Source organism: Callorhinus ursinus, unplaced genomic scaffold, assembly GCF_003265705.2.
Source record: "Callorhinus ursinus isolate GAN/ISIS: 27379988/994484 unplaced genomic scaffold, GSC_fseal_2.0 scaffold16, whole genome shotgun sequence".
In the NCBI taxonomy this organism is placed as follows: Eukaryota; Metazoa; Chordata; class Mammalia; order Carnivora; family Otariidae; genus Callorhinus; species Callorhinus ursinus.
This window is the reverse complement of record NW_027397078.1, coordinates 1,207,758-1,223,657: the sequence shown is the minus strand read 5'-3', so window position 1 is coordinate 1,223,657 and position 15,900 is coordinate 1,207,758. Positions and strand designations below refer to the sequence as shown.

General features: G+C 45.8%; 1 protein-coding gene across 4 annotated transcripts in view; it reads left to right on the top strand.

Annotated features, from left to right (window-relative positions):
- The window catches only part of CLCN5 (chloride voltage-gated channel 5), a 156,234-nt gene extending 149,224 nt beyond the window's left edge, over positions 1–7,010 (top strand). For all 4 annotated transcript variants that reach the window (XM_025857651.2, XM_073901804.1, XM_073901803.1 and 1 more), the window contains 3 exons: positions 918–1,316; positions 1,475–1,691; positions 2,963–7,010. In XM_025857651.2, the coding sequence (XP_025713436.1) occupies positions 918–1,316; positions 1,475–1,691; positions 2,963–3,053 (707 nt within the window). In that variant the 3' untranslated portion in view covers positions 3,054–7,010. The remainder of the gene's footprint in view (positions 1–917; positions 1,317–1,474; positions 1,692–2,962) is intronic.
- The last annotated feature ends 8,890 nt before the right edge of the window (positions 7,011–15,900 follow it).

The following is a 15,900-nucleotide window of genomic DNA, read 5'->3' as shown; positions in this document are numbered from 1 at the left end:
ATCAACTTAAATATGCACAGGAAGGGACTGGTTCAGTGGATTATGGTCCGTATAACCTTGTAATGTTATTCTATGTAGCTATTAAATGTGTTGCTGATATTTAACGTCTTTAAATATAATGTTAAATAAACTTGTGATAACATCCAAGATGTTTCTGACATAAAGTGGGGGGAGGGGAGCACAGTGGGGAATTAAATGTGTAATAAGAGCTCACCTACATAAAAACATACATTTTTATGTAGTGAAAAACTTGAAAAAGGTCATTAAAAATTTTCACTCTGCTTAGTTCTAGGCAGTGAGCTTATGGGTAATGACTTTCTTTTATAGACTTTAATTTTTTAAAAAAGACTTTATTTATTTGTGAGAGAGAGTGAGCAGAGCACAAGCCAGGGGGGAAAGGCAGAGGGAGAAGCAGGCTCCCTGCTGAGCAGGGAACCCGATGCGGGGCTCGATCCCAGGACCCTGGGATCATGACCTGAGCCGAAGGCAGACACTTAACCGACTGAGCCACCCAGGCGCCCGCCCCGTCTTTTATAGACTTTAAAGCAATGTGTTCTGACTTTTCCACAATGGCCTGTATGTTCCAGAGAACCTCTCGTCTCAGTAGTGTTACACCAATTGTGGGTATCTTCTGCAATGACCTTTATAATTAGGGGGGGAGAAAGCAGTGCACGAGTAAGAAACAAAAGGAGAAAAATGCAGAAGGCCTCTTGCGCTTCTGTAGATGTTATTTTGAGAAATGTGACTCATGTCCATTATAAACTGGCTGTAATGCAGTTGCAGTTACAGGGGAGCCCCCATCTTAGCAGTGTTTCTGGTAAGTAAGCTTTCCCTGGATGGGGGTCTGTCGCAGGCCCTTATCTGGCATGAGTCTTAACTTTTCCTGTTTTCAGTGGCCTGTATCTGTTTCTTTGCAGGTGGGGTGACCCGGATGACTGTTTCCCTTGTTGTCATAATGTTTGAACTAACTGGGGGCTTGGAGTACATTGTGCCTCTGATGGCTGCAGCCATGACAAGCAAGTGGGTGGCAGACGCTCTTGGGCGAGAGGGCATCTACGATGCCCACATTCGTCTCAACGGTTACCCCTTTCTTGAAGCCAAAGAAGAGTTTGCCCATAAGACCCTGGCAATGGATGTGATGAAACCCCGAAGAAATGATCCTTTATTGACTGTCCTTACTCAGGACAGTATGACCGTGGAAGATGTAGAGACCATCATCAGTGAAACCACTTACAGTGGCTTCCCAGTGGTGGTGTCCCGGGAGTCCCAAAGACTTGTGGGTTTTGTCCTCCGGAGAGATCTCATTATTTCCATTGGTAAGGATTTCCGAAAGAGGATCATGGGATCCGCTGTGGAAATAAATCAATACGTGTCAAAGGGGGGAAGACAGAGGGAGGACGGGATGAATTAGGGGCCCTCAAGATAGAACAAGCATTTCCATTTTCAACTTTTTTTTTTTCTACTTCTCACATAGAAAATGCTCGAAAAAAACAGGATGGGGTTGTGAGCACGTCCATCATTTACTTCACCGAACATTCTCCTCCCATGCCGCCCTACACCCCGCCCACCCTAAAGCTCCGGAACATCCTGGATCTCAGCCCCTTCACTGTGACTGACCTCACGCCCATGGAGATTGTTGTGGACATCTTCCGCAAGCTGGGACTGCGGCAGTGCCTGGTGACGCACAACGGGTGAGGGCTCCTTGGGGGAGGCATGTTGGGTTGTGGGAGGAAGGAGACCGTAGAGAGAGAGAGAGAGAAGAACCCAATTCATTTGAATGTTAGTAGCACTTACAGGCCTTCCTGAAGCTCCGTGATGAAGATGGATGTGTTTCTTTTATTGTCATAATTAACGGAAAAGGGGTTTGGGGGGAAAAGTGTTTGAGAGATGGGAACTGCTTGCTGCACATTGTAAATAATGCAGTTCCTCCCCCGCAAAGGAAACGGCTGTGTCCTCTTGAACAGACAGCACTGAAGTTATGATGGTATTACGTACTATATGTATATATAGTATTTGGTCCTTTTAGTACCTTTGTTATTATTATTTGAGGATGAGAAAAGCAAGTTTTGGTGAGGTTTGAAGATCTGCACAAGGGCCCCCCACTAATATATAGTAGAGGTAGGCTTTAAACACAAGTCTTCCGACTCTCAAGGCCAAGGCTCTTTCTTTCTGGGACATTTCTTTATTTTATTTTTTTCTTAATTTAAAAAAAACCCCCCCCCCGGGACATTTCTTATGCAGTAAAGGAAGCCCTGCTATTTTTATTGGAAAAGAAGGGAGGTGGCGGAGGAGGGTGGATTTTTTTTTTTCTAAGCATGCTATGTTAATCCAGCAATTATGTAAGAATTTCACTCTCTACAATTTATAAATGTTGTAACAGATGTCTTGCAGGATTTGAATCAGCAAGGGGACTTTCCCTAACTGATTCATTCAGCATTTACCAAATCCCCTATTTCGTGCAAGAAGGTATTCCACTAGACGCCAAGGAGACACAAAAAAGGAATAAGGCCCTTCTCCCTGCTCAAGGAGCGCACAGTGTCATAGGGAATCTGAGATCACATGAGCCCGTGTCACACGACAGCAGACAGGACAAAGGCACAGGTCAGGCCATTGCTGCCAGGAGGACACAGTCATTGCTGGCCCGCAGGATCAGGGGAGGCGTTCTGGAAGAGGAGCGCTTGAACTGGGTGGCAAACGAGAAGATTCAGACATATAGGGAATACTTAAGCCACAAGAAGTAGCAGGATGCGAGACCCGAGGTAGAAATCCTGGCTGCCTGTCTGGGGACCCATGCCCAGTCCCGTTCGCCTGGCGCACGTCACCTGGTCCTGCTAGCACCTCATGCTGTACGCGCAGACAGCGTTGAAGACAGAGTTGCAAAGGACTGGGGCGGAAAGGCGTCCCCTTGCAGGATGTTAACCGTGGGCTTATTTTTGTTTTGTTGTCTCGTTTTGTCTTTCAGGCGGTTGCTTGGAATCATTACCAAAAAGGACGTGTTAAAGCATATAGCACAGATGGCAAACCAAGATCCTGACTCCATTCTCTTCAACTAGAATCACAGGGTTGTGCTTGGATATAAAACAGGAAGGACATTGCAGACCATGGATGTATTTTGTTAACTGGGTACCCAAAACACATTTCCCATATTTGGAGGGTGAAGTTATATTAGTGTGTTGTCTCTTTCCTATAAGTTAACCAGTTGCACTACATAATCTCTGGAATTTAATCTTCTCTTTAGGAGAAAATACAGTTAGGCTTCTGTGACACTGCATTAGGAAGATTTCGTGAAAGAGTCAGTGAGATTGCTCTGGTTTGATTCTTCTTAATTTTTTTTTTAATTTAAAACATAATTGTTAGCCAATATGCAATCACTGAAAACTATGCAAGAAAAATTCCAACCGTCCTGACCTATAGCCTGCAGGAAACTCATGAAAAAGTCACTTTTTTGGACTCTTAACTGTCATTGGTGGAAGATGAAGTGTAAACTAAGGGGCTTTGCTTTTCCAACCACAGAAAGGAAGGCCAGAAGGAAAATAGTAATGGTGTTTTCCAGACTGTGAAAATTCAGTTCAAATGTTATCTTGTTCCTGTTACAATATTTAGCATTATTAGTTTGTGTGTGTGTACGTGTATGTTAATTTTAATATCTGATTATAAGACAATGCTGCTTTGGTTAACCTTCTCTAAACGAATTTAGAGAGGTTGACTTTTATAGCTTGCTTGTTCCTGGTACTCTTTTGAAGTGCACAAAGATAAGTTATGGAACTTTCTCCTTGTCTGCAAAAAGGGTAATTTTCCAGATGGTATTTGTTAGCTGGTAGACAAGGACTTCACCATGAATTTGTTAGTAGCAAGGAATGATTTCTCCAGCTTCCTTGGAATGAATGATTAGTAAAGTTCTAAGCAAAGTCAATGACAAGGAATTTCACATTTTTTGGTGAGGTCCCAACTAATTCTCTTACCCAGATGCCACCTCCATGAGTGATGGTGCTTTAGGCTTCTGGAATATGTAAGAATAGTAAAGGGAACCAAGTCTAGACTGTGTACTGATAAACCAGGGAAGATCCTGAGCTGAATCTGCATTCTCATGCATTCCTTCATAAAGACCACCAATACTCAAATAATTGGGCACTCATGCCTCCTCCCAGTGTTAAGTACATGTAACAGGCCAGTGTTGTCCCTGTGAACATGAATTTAGGCTTGGGGTACTTTCAAATCTGTTCGAGGCATTGGAATTAGGATAGGCAGCTGCCACTCCCTTGAGGCTCGTTAGAATTCTGAATAAAATGCAGAACCATCCTAAGACCCAGGGGTGTGGACAAGGCCTGGTGACACCAAAGGTGCTTGTTTATCCAATTGCAAAGGTGCCTGTCTCAATTTTCTACCACCTTTCCTGCAGTAGAAAACATCACACCATAGGGACAGCTGGTGGAATCACAGCGCCACCACCGTCATCCCGACCGACGCCCGGTTTCATTTTCTGTTGTTTTCCCCATGTGCGGCTGCCCCCCACCCCCATGTTCCCCTCCATTCTTTTCCCCTCCCACTCCTCAGTCCCGACTCCTCTCTTTGGGATTGAGCGCCATGCCTGGTTAATCATTCCTCTCTCAAGAAATAACTCCCGGGGCTGGTTAAATTGTAAACCGGGGCTCAGCAACCTTCTGGCACACATGGACCCCCGAGGTAACACACAGCCATTTGCTTTGCTCTCTCGTCCAGTTGCTGCTGCCAGGCCTCCCTCCCTTTCTGTGCCGATGCCCAGTGCCCGTAGCAGCGAGACTCAACTGCAGGGCTGTGAGTTCAGCCTTTCCTGTTCTACAGGTCTGTCCCCCTGCACTTGGCGCCATCCTTCCAGCCTGGAACCAGCAGTCGCTCAGCATATCCTCCCCCGCCCCCGCCTCCCCTCCCCGAACACCTCAGGGTGCCTCATCTTACAAGTTGCTGAGCCCTGAATCTAGGATTTTTTTTTTTTTTACACCCCTAGTTCTTATTTTTCCAAAATCTGAAGATCTTTCATTGCCCAGACCTGGGTAGCCAAGGCTTGTATTGATTTTTATCTTTCAAATATCAAGGCACTCACCAGAGTTTCGTTTCTTTTCTTTTTTTTTTTTTTAAGTTTATCACGCTAACATTTTAGTGAAAGAGAAAAAAGCTCTCTAGGTTGTCTTCTCTTAGAGTCATGACTCAGTCACTCTATGTCTTTTGTCCCTTCCATGCCACTGATTTCCTCATATGGGATGAGGCCGTGGGCCGGACCGCCCCTGTGTATTGTGCAGGAGTCATTCTTATCTGTATATTTCTGGTTCACTACCTATCTTTTCTTATTAGCCGTCCAGCTAAAGTTTGCAAAACAGGAAGCGTCAGTATTTCTGGTATTTGATGACAAAGGTTTGGTCGCATTTCATAGTGCAGCAGCGATATGGAGGGCGTCTAAGTTTGCCTTTGTGTTTCTTCTAGGCTCTGTTTTTGATTTCAGACAGATGAGCCAGTGTTAAGGTGCTACTTCAGAGAATTAATTTGAGAAATCAGATAACACTGTGCCAAGGTATACTTTCCAGATGCTAAGCACCGATTGGCCCTCCAGAGAATAATATCCTTTTGATACCTCACTCCTGATAAATCTCATTCATTAACCTCAGCTTCTCAGGAATCCTTGTAACACATAGGCTAGAAGTAGCTATACTGTATGGTATTCATTAGATGTCTGATCCTATGGTTTGGCCCAAAGGTTGGCTAATTGTGGCTAAAGCTCTCTGCTAGACTGCTAGCTCAGCACCTAACACTCAAGGGTTTCTTGTCTTCAGGCAAAGGAAAATGTTCTTTCTGCCATTGCAAATTCAGCAGTTGGACAGACTTACCCAACAAACAAAGCCGATACAGGGAGGCCCGTTGGTAGCCTCAAGTGGCCACATACCTCAATGGCAAAAGACTAGATGATCTGCGACCAGTGTGTTTGGGCGTTAAGAAAAGAAAATTGCCCAACACAAGGGAAGGATCTACAAAAGAATGCCAGTGCATGCTTCAAGAGACTTAGGATTTGCGGAAGAGAAAGATCTGGGACACATCCAGTCGTGAGAAGAGTGGGAGTCGGTAGGTTTGTAGAAGTCTAGCTGCTATACTTTGTAGAGTCAGATCTTCAATGTAAAGAATTAAAAGAGGCCGAAACAGTTAATGCACAGTGAGACCACAGGAGGGAGGAAGCAAGGGACCGAGAATGCAAACTAATGGCCGCTGTCAAGGTCATTTCTTTTTGGATGTTTAGTCCGACGCTCTCCTCTTTTCTGGCCCCAGCTTCCTTCTGGCTCAGACCAGCTGTGCAGTAGAGGTGGCATAACCCGCAGAACTGATATCCTCTGGTGGATAATCTGACATTGATGACACTTCGGATTTGCCAGCTGGCAGAGCAAACGATTAATTTGCTGATTGAACGGCAAAGTGGTTCAGTTGTTTTGACATCAGAGGCGGAATCTGAACCCCTTACGGGAAGAGCAGAGCACAGCATAAATTTCTCTAGCAAGTCTCCATTTCCACTGGAACATGAGAAAGATAAAGTAATGGGGATTTAGTGTGGTCTAAGGCTGTGAAGTAATTCTTAGCCATGATCTTTTTTTTAAAGGAGGGGGGGCGGGGGGGGGAGAGAGAGAGAGAATATTAAGCAGGCTCCACGCCCAGCCTGGAGCCCGATGCGGGGCTCGATCGCACGACCCCTCACAACCCCGAGATCGTGACCTGAGCCAAATTCAAGAGTCGGACGCTTAACCGACTGAGCCACCCAGGCGCCCCTTAACCACGATGTTACGAACTCATTCAGGTGTGGGGGGAGCAAATATGTTTTTTAAAACTTGTCATGCAATAGAGTCCATCATGCAAAGTAATCGAGAACATGGTATACGTTTTAAGTATTTGAGTCGCCTATCCCGGTTGGGGTCTCAATCTTGGTTTGTTTTGTGAGGTGATGAATGGGAAGGTGAACTTGTTACCCCACAGTATCTTTTTTTTTTTTAAATAAATCACGAGGAGTGCAATTTTTGAAGTTGGGTTTTTAATGATGGTAGTGAAGATGATATTGAGAATCTGAAACGGCCAGTGTGTTTTGTACTGCCAAAGTGCTTACTGAGGACTGGCCACGTTGCTACCGATCAGTTCACAGAAAGCAGGAGAACATTTTTTTAGGGTGGTGCACAGAGTATTGAGCTCTTGAAAACCCCGAGAAAAACTAGAGATTTAGAAATTAAATGGGAAGTAGGATATTCAGTTCTTAAAAAAAAAAAACATGTCTAAATATGTGGTCTGAACTTGCTTAACCACCTCTGGGTTTGCCTGGACTCCCTCTGGAGAGAGAATTGGAAGATGTGGCAGTGGAGAAGCCCTAGTAAGAATGTGTCTGAGTTTTTGCAAGATGGCAGGAGGAAGGCCATCCTGCGCCCCACGCCATACAACCTGGCATTTATAAACCGTCTGATCATGTGCCTCAGGTAGAGAGCAAGTCAAGTAGTCTTTCAGAGACTAGGGTTTGCAAGCAGAGGAGAGGCTCAAAGCCACATTCGGCTGGAGGCAGTCCACTTGTACTCTCGAGGGCTGACCCGTGACCAGACATCTGCTCAGGAAGGAGGCCAGCTACTACGTGCGATTGCCTAAATGATAAGCTTTAGGTAGATTGTCTTGAATTTTTTTTTAAATCTACATTTTAGCCTCCCTAGAATATACTTATTGTGTATTAGAAAGAAAAGAAAGGTGAGGGCTTCTCAGATCAGAGCTCAGGGAACTGTGTAAACTTACAGGGAAATTTAATGCAATGGTCCCGTGGCGACCACTCCGGCTTTGCTCTGCCTCAGTTTCGGTTGTTCGCTCCAAGGAGAGAAGTTCTTGGAATAGTAGGTGTTAGCAACTTCACGTTACTCCGCAAATGTTTGCTGGCCGCAGTCTCACTTCTGAACATCTGGATCTGGGCAAAGTTTTGAAGCGATGTAGGGAACGAAATTGCTTTTTCCACTGCGTAGTCCGATTTTGCCAACTCACCCAAGAAAGAAAGTCTGTGATGTGCAGAGTTTGCATTTCTTGGATGGGACCTATGAGGTCCCCCTGCCCAGTCCCACAGTCATAACTTCCTACCTCTCAGTTCCTGCCAAAGGGTCTTCAGCCTCTGTGTGCACTCACTGAATCAATGCCTTGCCTAACGTTTGGCCTTTTATTATAAAGGGAGAAACAGCATACGATGGTATAAAAATATGAAGGTTTAAAAACAGTGATCTCTGCCTCTCCTTCTCTCTCCTCTTCCTCCCCCCATCCCCCAATTCCAATTTTTTCTCAGTTGTTAACAGGCATGTTGTCTTGAATGTGGACCTTGGGGGAGGGACAACATCATTCTGAGAACAGAGAATGGAAGACACTTCTGAGCCGATGGGCCAGACAGGGCTTTGCTCCGCCGGCGGGGCCAAAGCCGGGGCGGGGCCAAGGCCGGGGCGGGGCCAAGGCCGGGGCGGGGCGGGGGGGCGGGGTTGTTGAGAGCGTTGAGGGCTTGAGCATCTCAAGGCAGACATATGAAGTGCTCGTTGCTAAACCTGATTATCTACTAGTCCAAGTCTGTTGAAAGTCAAAGGCAGCCTAGGATTTGGTGAGTGAAATGCCATCTGGCCACATGGGGACAAGGGAGTGGCCTGAGATGGTTTTATCAGGGTGGGAATGTTCAGTCTGGTCACATTGAGTGTACCTCAGAATACACGGTCCTTTAAGATTGCTCATTTTCCCTTCTCCATTTCACGTCAGCCCCTTTCTCCCTCCTTTCTCCCCCTTTGCCCTGCCTTTTCAGTACTCAGTTTTTTAATAAGTATTTACATTTTTATCATATATTTGGTCCTTTAGGACTATGTAACGATTAAGAATTCATTTCATTCTAGATTAAAAAAAATGATGTGTTTAATATTTTGTTCTTTTAAACTGTCTTTTGAAGCTATGCTGCTAACCAGGTACAGGCCAGAAAGGAGACCAGCACCCTGGTCATGTCACCTAAGGATGACGTTGATGTCACGACGGTGACTCTTCTCTGTTTGACCAAGGCCGGCCTCCTGCTCTTACCTCTGTCCAATTCACTTCTGGCTCGGGGAGAACGACCACCCACTGGGTGAGCCAGTGAGGCCAGGAGGGTCAGAAAAGCCGGGTTCCAGCCCATGGGCCACTATATGAATTCTCTGTAGTACGCTCACTTGTAGGGCCGGCTCCTGGCCACAGTAGCCAAAGAAAACCTGTCTGATTCGACATTTTAGTTCCTAAGCGTTGGTAAAAGTTCAACCGAAGCTAATGTATGGAGAGCAGCAGTAGCCGGGCATGTACAGAAACTAGCATCAACCAAAGCTAATACAGCCTGAGTTTCCACGGGCAGCTTGGTGCTGAGCTGTTCAGAGCAATTATTTATTCGAGTGCTGCCAACCCATAAGTCCCACTTTCTTAGCTTTGCTCCAGCTTGTAGAGGTGTTGGTCCCCGTTCACAGGCACAGCCTGTGCCAAAGCTCTGGCTTACTGCTCACCTCATTTTGCTCCCTGGCCGTGCATAGCAACATAGTCTAAAAAGGAAGACATGGGCTGGGGAGTTAGGAGACCTGGTTTCTATTCCCTATGCTTCTACTAACTAGCCTCGAGATCTTAACCGCTCTGTGCCTCAGTGTTCCCATCTGCAAAATGGGGATAGCGTTAATTGCCGTACCTACCTCACAGGGTTGTTGTGAGGATAAACTGAGACAATGAATGGAAAGTACTTTGACAAGTAAGTGCTATGCAGATTTTAAGAAATGGAAACAATCACGTGAAAGGCAATGGAACGGACATTGGCAGAAGGGTTAACGGGATCGTCCAGCCCTTTCTCTGTGGCATAAACCCGGGTCGCCATTGCTTTATACATTTTCACCTAGCACAGATTTGTAATTATGCATGTAATAAAGCACAGCCTTATCCAACCTGGTGTCTGGTGTCTTTCTGAAGCCCCCAAGTTGTGTAGCTATTGATTTCTGATCGTAGAAGTGGGGGAGGGGTGTGGTAGGGCGGGGGGGATTGAGAGGGAGGATGGTATGAAAGGTACCTGCAAACTCCTACTAGCGGGCTCACTTCTTAAAGTGATTTATTAAATGCTTAATTATTTTTTACAAGTACAGATTCAGGAATACCTTTTTACCGTAAGGAGACAAATGAGGGGTAGCTCGCGTCTTGAGAGATTCCAGATACCTCATTCATTCTGGCCCCTTAAAGAAATGGAAACAATCCATCTCATTGCCGTCTCATAGGTTGCTGATACTTTCCCGATGACATGAGGATTAGCTGGGAGCTGGATTTGTTCCTCTCTTTTTGAGCTTTTAGTGATGTCAGATGATGGTCTTCGACAGGCGTCTTGCCTACAGTCGCTCCTTCAGAGGAGGAGGGTGGGTGAATGAAAGGTGCCTCCAGTAGAAAGGAAGGTTAGGAGTACCCTCTTTGTGGTGTCTTGGGATTAAAATGTCTTCTGTGAGAAACCCTCTGAGGTGACCAAGGAGGGGGGGCTCTTTGGGGAGGTAGGTTGAACATGCAAACATTTCCCTTTCACACTTTTGCAGAACAGGGGGAAAACAAGGGAAAGCCAGACTTTGAAGTCTGGTTTTCCGACTTTCTCTATTTTCCCCCGCATCTGACGCCTCCCTCCCCTTTCTGTTAGCTAGACCCCCGAAGAAGGCCGTTTACCACGTGTCCAACTTTTTGCTTCAGAATTTCTCCAGTGGGGACCCCATCACATCTGCCGTGGCGTTGACCTGTTGCTACCAAGAACTTGAAGGCTTTTGGCCTACTTGGTATCATTTTAGGAAGGACACCTCTGTATCAAGATACCTCCCTCATAAGCCAGAAATTCCATGATGAAATTTGAGTTTCTGATGTTATTTATCATTTTACCGGACCCCTTCCACACTATCACCATCCCTGCATCTAATCTAAATACCTCTTGAGAAACACACACACACACACACACACACACACACACACACACACACACACACTACATCTAGGTGTTACGGGTTATCAGCCACTTACTAGGAATTAGAGTGGCATGTCCGGTCGCTGCAGGGCTCAGATAAAAGTGGCTTTGATGGAATATGAGGTACAGATCGATCCATCACCTAGTACAGGAGAGGCCCAGAGAAACACCTGGAAATGACCACCAGATGTCAGTGCAATCATTAAAATACTGACGTGGCTTACGGTTCGGTCAAAAAAGAACCGAGTCTGAGGGCAGGTGAGGCAAGAAGCATGGGTTCATAGGACAGCTAGATGGTGGGAGTACAAAATTCAGGCACAAGGTATTTAGCAGACATTCCCTTTTTAACGTATCTAATAAACGTTATGCTTTTCTTCTTATTAAATTAATCACATGGCAGTCCCTACCTTTAAGGAGCTCGTCGTCCTGGTGTCCAAAAGTTGTAGCTTTTTCAAGGCAGTGTCCTAGGGAAAAAGGAGGGAAGAAGGACTCCAGTTCCTCCCTCGCTGGGATGACCAGATACTGGATGATTAGGACACTGCTGACAATGGGATGGTGGTGTTAATAATTACCCAGGGACAACAGGTGTAGACTGGAATTACTTCACATGTCTTAGTTTGGGCTGCGCTATAACAAATTATTGTAGACCAGGTGGCCTCGAAACAACAGACATTTATTTCCCACAGTTCTGGAGGCTGGAAGTCTGAGCCAGCATGGTTGGTCCTGCTGAGAGCCCTCTCCCAGGCCACAGACTAGCAACTCCTCATCGTATCCTCCCACGGCGGAAAGAGAGCTAGAGTGTTCTCCGGGGTCCCTTTTATAAGGGCACTCATCCCACCCATGAAGGCTCCACCTTCCTGACCTAATCACCTCCTAAAGGCCCCACCCCCAAATACCATCCCAGTGGGAATTAGGATTTCAGCGGATGAATTGGGGAGGCATGCAAACATTCAGTTCCCAACACCAGGCAAAGCAAGAGGTGTAGTTACTCTCTTCCTCAGGAATCTCTAGCTTTTGGCCTTTGGACTCCATCTAGCTCCAGGTCTCCGAGGCTCCTTCCCTGGGGGGCTCAGACTCTGCCCTTCCCTTGAGCTCCCAAGGCCCCTCTTCTGGCCTCTCTTCCTTCCTTCGTAATAAGCAATCTCAGCTACTACGGGATGTGAGGTAAGAGAGGTGTTTGAACAACCGCAGGTAAAAAAAAGTCTTGTTCTCAAAAATAATAGTAGGGACTCTGGGCAGAGAGCAACATTCAGGGTAGGAAAAAGACATTTTTTGGCCTTTTGGCTCCCCTTAGGCCTCCTTAAGCTGTGGAGTTGAAGAGTTCCCTGTCTATACATTACCCACTGCTAGTGTCTCCCAGTAGACATTTTAGGATCTTGATTCGGGAGGCTGCAGATAAACTAGAAGACAGAAGGGAAAAAGCATAGGGTTTGGAGCCAGAGGACCTAGACTCGAGGCTTTCCTGCAAGGGAACTGCTGCCTTCCTCAGTCAAACAAAACTCAGGATCTCCAAGATTGGCCCTCTTGAAAAGGGGCTTCTGGATCTCACAGCATGGCTTTGAGTTCCATATGATTCTCCTTACCGGTGAGGCCTTTTTCTGGTTATCTCACTGGCCTAGGGGGGCGTGGGAGATCGCTACTCCTTAAAGATTCTGGCCTGAGTGTGCCTCTATAGCACAGCTGAGCGGAGGTAGAATTTTTCATCTGAAAGCTTGGGGAAAATAAAAGGGAGTCAATGTGACGTGCAACAAGCTCATTCGGCTTATCCTGACTACACATCAGAATCATCTGAAATGGGTCTTAAAGTAGAGATTCCTGGACGTTTGGTGCTAAATCTTGGACGGGTATTTGGAAAACCATACAGGAGTATTACAGGCTTCACCCCCCGCCCCCACACCCTGAAGCCTTATCAGCCTCCTACCTGGTGGGCACCATCTTAGCACCGCCTGGGAGAACTCACGGTCCCACTTGTTCACTCCTGTGTCCCAAGTACCAGATACGGGGCCCGGCACAACGCGGGCCCCCCAACAATACAGCACTGGCGGGGTGGCTGTTTGTGTAAAGCTTGCCTTTTTTAGTTCCCGTTTCCTGCTTGGAGATGTGTCTCTTCCCTACATGTACACCGCCTTCCAGGGACAACGCACTTATGCACCCACAAGAAGTTCTTCTATCTGAGTTTATAAGTCACGACCCAATAATCACCATCTCATACCGCCCTCGGGAAGTGATGGAGGGCATGTTTATTTCAGGCTCTCCTACTCATTCGGTTCATGATTTGACTTCTCTCAACCTCAGGAACCTCAACTGTAAAGTAGGAATGATGATGAAAACTGCCTCATAGGATCGTTGAGATGAATTGGAACTGGGTATAAAAATTGGGCTTTACAAGTTGGCTATACAAACGTCGTTGCTATTCAATTGTCATGAGGGCTAAAAGATAACGTATGAGAACAGTCAATTCATGACCAGTGTTTATTGGGCACCACTAGGCACTAGGGATTCAATGGAAGGAAAAAACAGGCCCGTTCCCGAGATGGCAATCCAAATCACAGTCCATTTAGAATGCCATAAACCAGCAGTCTGTTCTAGTGACGGAATATTCTTTTTCCAAGTCCAGCATCTATGGGATTGGCAACCTCTCCTGAATAATTAGCAGAATCTTGGCACCTCCTCGCCCACCAAAATATTTCTTGATTATTTCTGCCTCTGAGACTCTGGAATATAGCACTAAATCAGGACATCCCAGGTGTACACACAAACCAATCCGTCAGCTCTGGTTCTCAAGAAGGATGCACCCACTTCATTCCCTCTGGCTCCAACTCCCACTTGGCCACATCTGAAGCTGGCAAAACCACCTGGGAGCACTATTCCTCATCCCAGATACCACCCGGGCTGACAAAGCCAACTGTACCTCTTTCCTCCTTGCTCGTCCTCCAGCATAACTCCTCTTTCTAGTTCCCGTTACAAAACAAAAACTCCACTGTATATGGATGAATACCAACAGATATGGCTGTGTGTATGTGGAGAGCGAAGAAGAGGGTCGTCTACGCAGGCAGCAATACACTAGAAATGCTTTATTACACAAATACCCTTGAACTACACAGCAACCCCTGAGACAGGCAAAATCCAAGGAAATGAAGACTAAGACTTGGTGGCGATTTGTTCAGTACCTCAGAGGCAGGTAGTGTTGTAACAGAAACTGGAGCTCAATGTTTCTGATCTCAAGTCCAGTGATCTTTCTACTACTAATTTTGTGGCTAAGTGCTGTTCACCCTTGACCACTTCCGGGCCAGTTTATGGGAGGGAGGCAATAGGAGCCTGTCTGGTTGGGCAGTTGGCCTAGTGTTAAAAATTTACCATGGGTAAGAATCTGTATAGAGATGTGTAGAGATTATCAGAAACAATTCTAGGAAGGGATCTCCAAAGTTTCTTTTTAAATGTGGGTGTGTAAAGAGTGAGACGTGGGAATGGATAGGGGTGAGGGGAACAGTGTCCGGGAGCCTGTATTTACTAATTTACCTCTGTTGGTATTATATGAAGCTTTTACCAAGAGCTAGTATCACTTTTTAAATTTTTTTTTAATGTAAACATCCAGGAAAGAAAACAGTATTTGTATATGTAGTTATAAGGATGTGTTCATCTCATCAACTGGAAGCTAAATTTATTTTTCCTGTGAACTAATGATAGATAATGAAAACTAAAGCCTCAGGTCCAGTAAGTGGTTGTCATGAGAATTTCCATCCCTAGCAGGGGGGCCATGTGACTCATGCAGGTACAGGAGGCTGTTTTCTCTCAGAATCTCACATGGCAGCCAGAATGATCCTTTTAAACCATAAATAAGATCATGCTACTTGCCTGATGTGAAACCCTTTGGTGACTTCCCATTATGACCATAGCAAATCCAAACCCCTTGCCTTGGCCTCTAAGGCCTTCCATACCCTTCACCTGGCCTATCTTGCTAACCTCATGTTATACGTTGAATTGTTTCTACCTAAAATTGATATGTTAAAGTCCTAACCCCCAGAACCTCAGAATGTGGCCTTATTTGGAAATAAGGTTGTTGCTGATGTAAATTAGCTGAATTAGTATGAGGGGGTACTGGAGTAGGGTGGGCCCTAATCCCATATGACCGGTGCCCTTACAAGAAGGAAAGCTTTGGAAACGAGCACACATACCGGGAGAGTACCGTGTGAAGATGGAGGCAGAGATCAGGGTGATGCTTCTAGAAGGCACCTCAAAGATCGCCAGAAAATCACCAGAAGCGAGGAGAGAGGCATGAACAGATTCTTTCTCACAGCCTCGGAAGGGGCCTACCCTGCCAACACCTTGACCTCGGACCTCTGGCCTCCAGACCCGAGACGGTGCATTTCTGTTACACCCCCTGGTTTATGGTACTACTTTGTTATGACAGTCCTAGCAAACTAATACCCCTCATCTCTTAGCACTTATCCCCTGTTCTTACTTGCTCCTAGCACACTATCTTCTTCTATCTTCTTTTTTTCTTTTTCCAGGTCGCCACACACCCAGTTTATTCCGGCCTCGGGATCTTTGCACTGGCTGTTTCATTTCTCTCAAACGTATCTCCCTTAGACTTTCACATAACTAGCTCCTTCTCATTATTCAGTTTAAATGTCCTCTGTTCCAGAGGTCTTCCCTGACCTCCCAGTCATTCATAATTGCTTCATGCTCTTTTTTCTCCTCTGGACTCATCACTGTCTGACGTTTTCTTGTTTATTTGTTTTTAGTATATTCCCCCAATTAGAATGTAAGTGCCATAGGGAGTTGGTTGACCATTGTATCCGCGGCTTCTACCTAGACATACCTGGCACACTATAGGCACTCAATAAATATCTGTTCAATGAATGAATGAGTGACTGAGTGGGAAGAGTTCTTCACTGATAGACTCA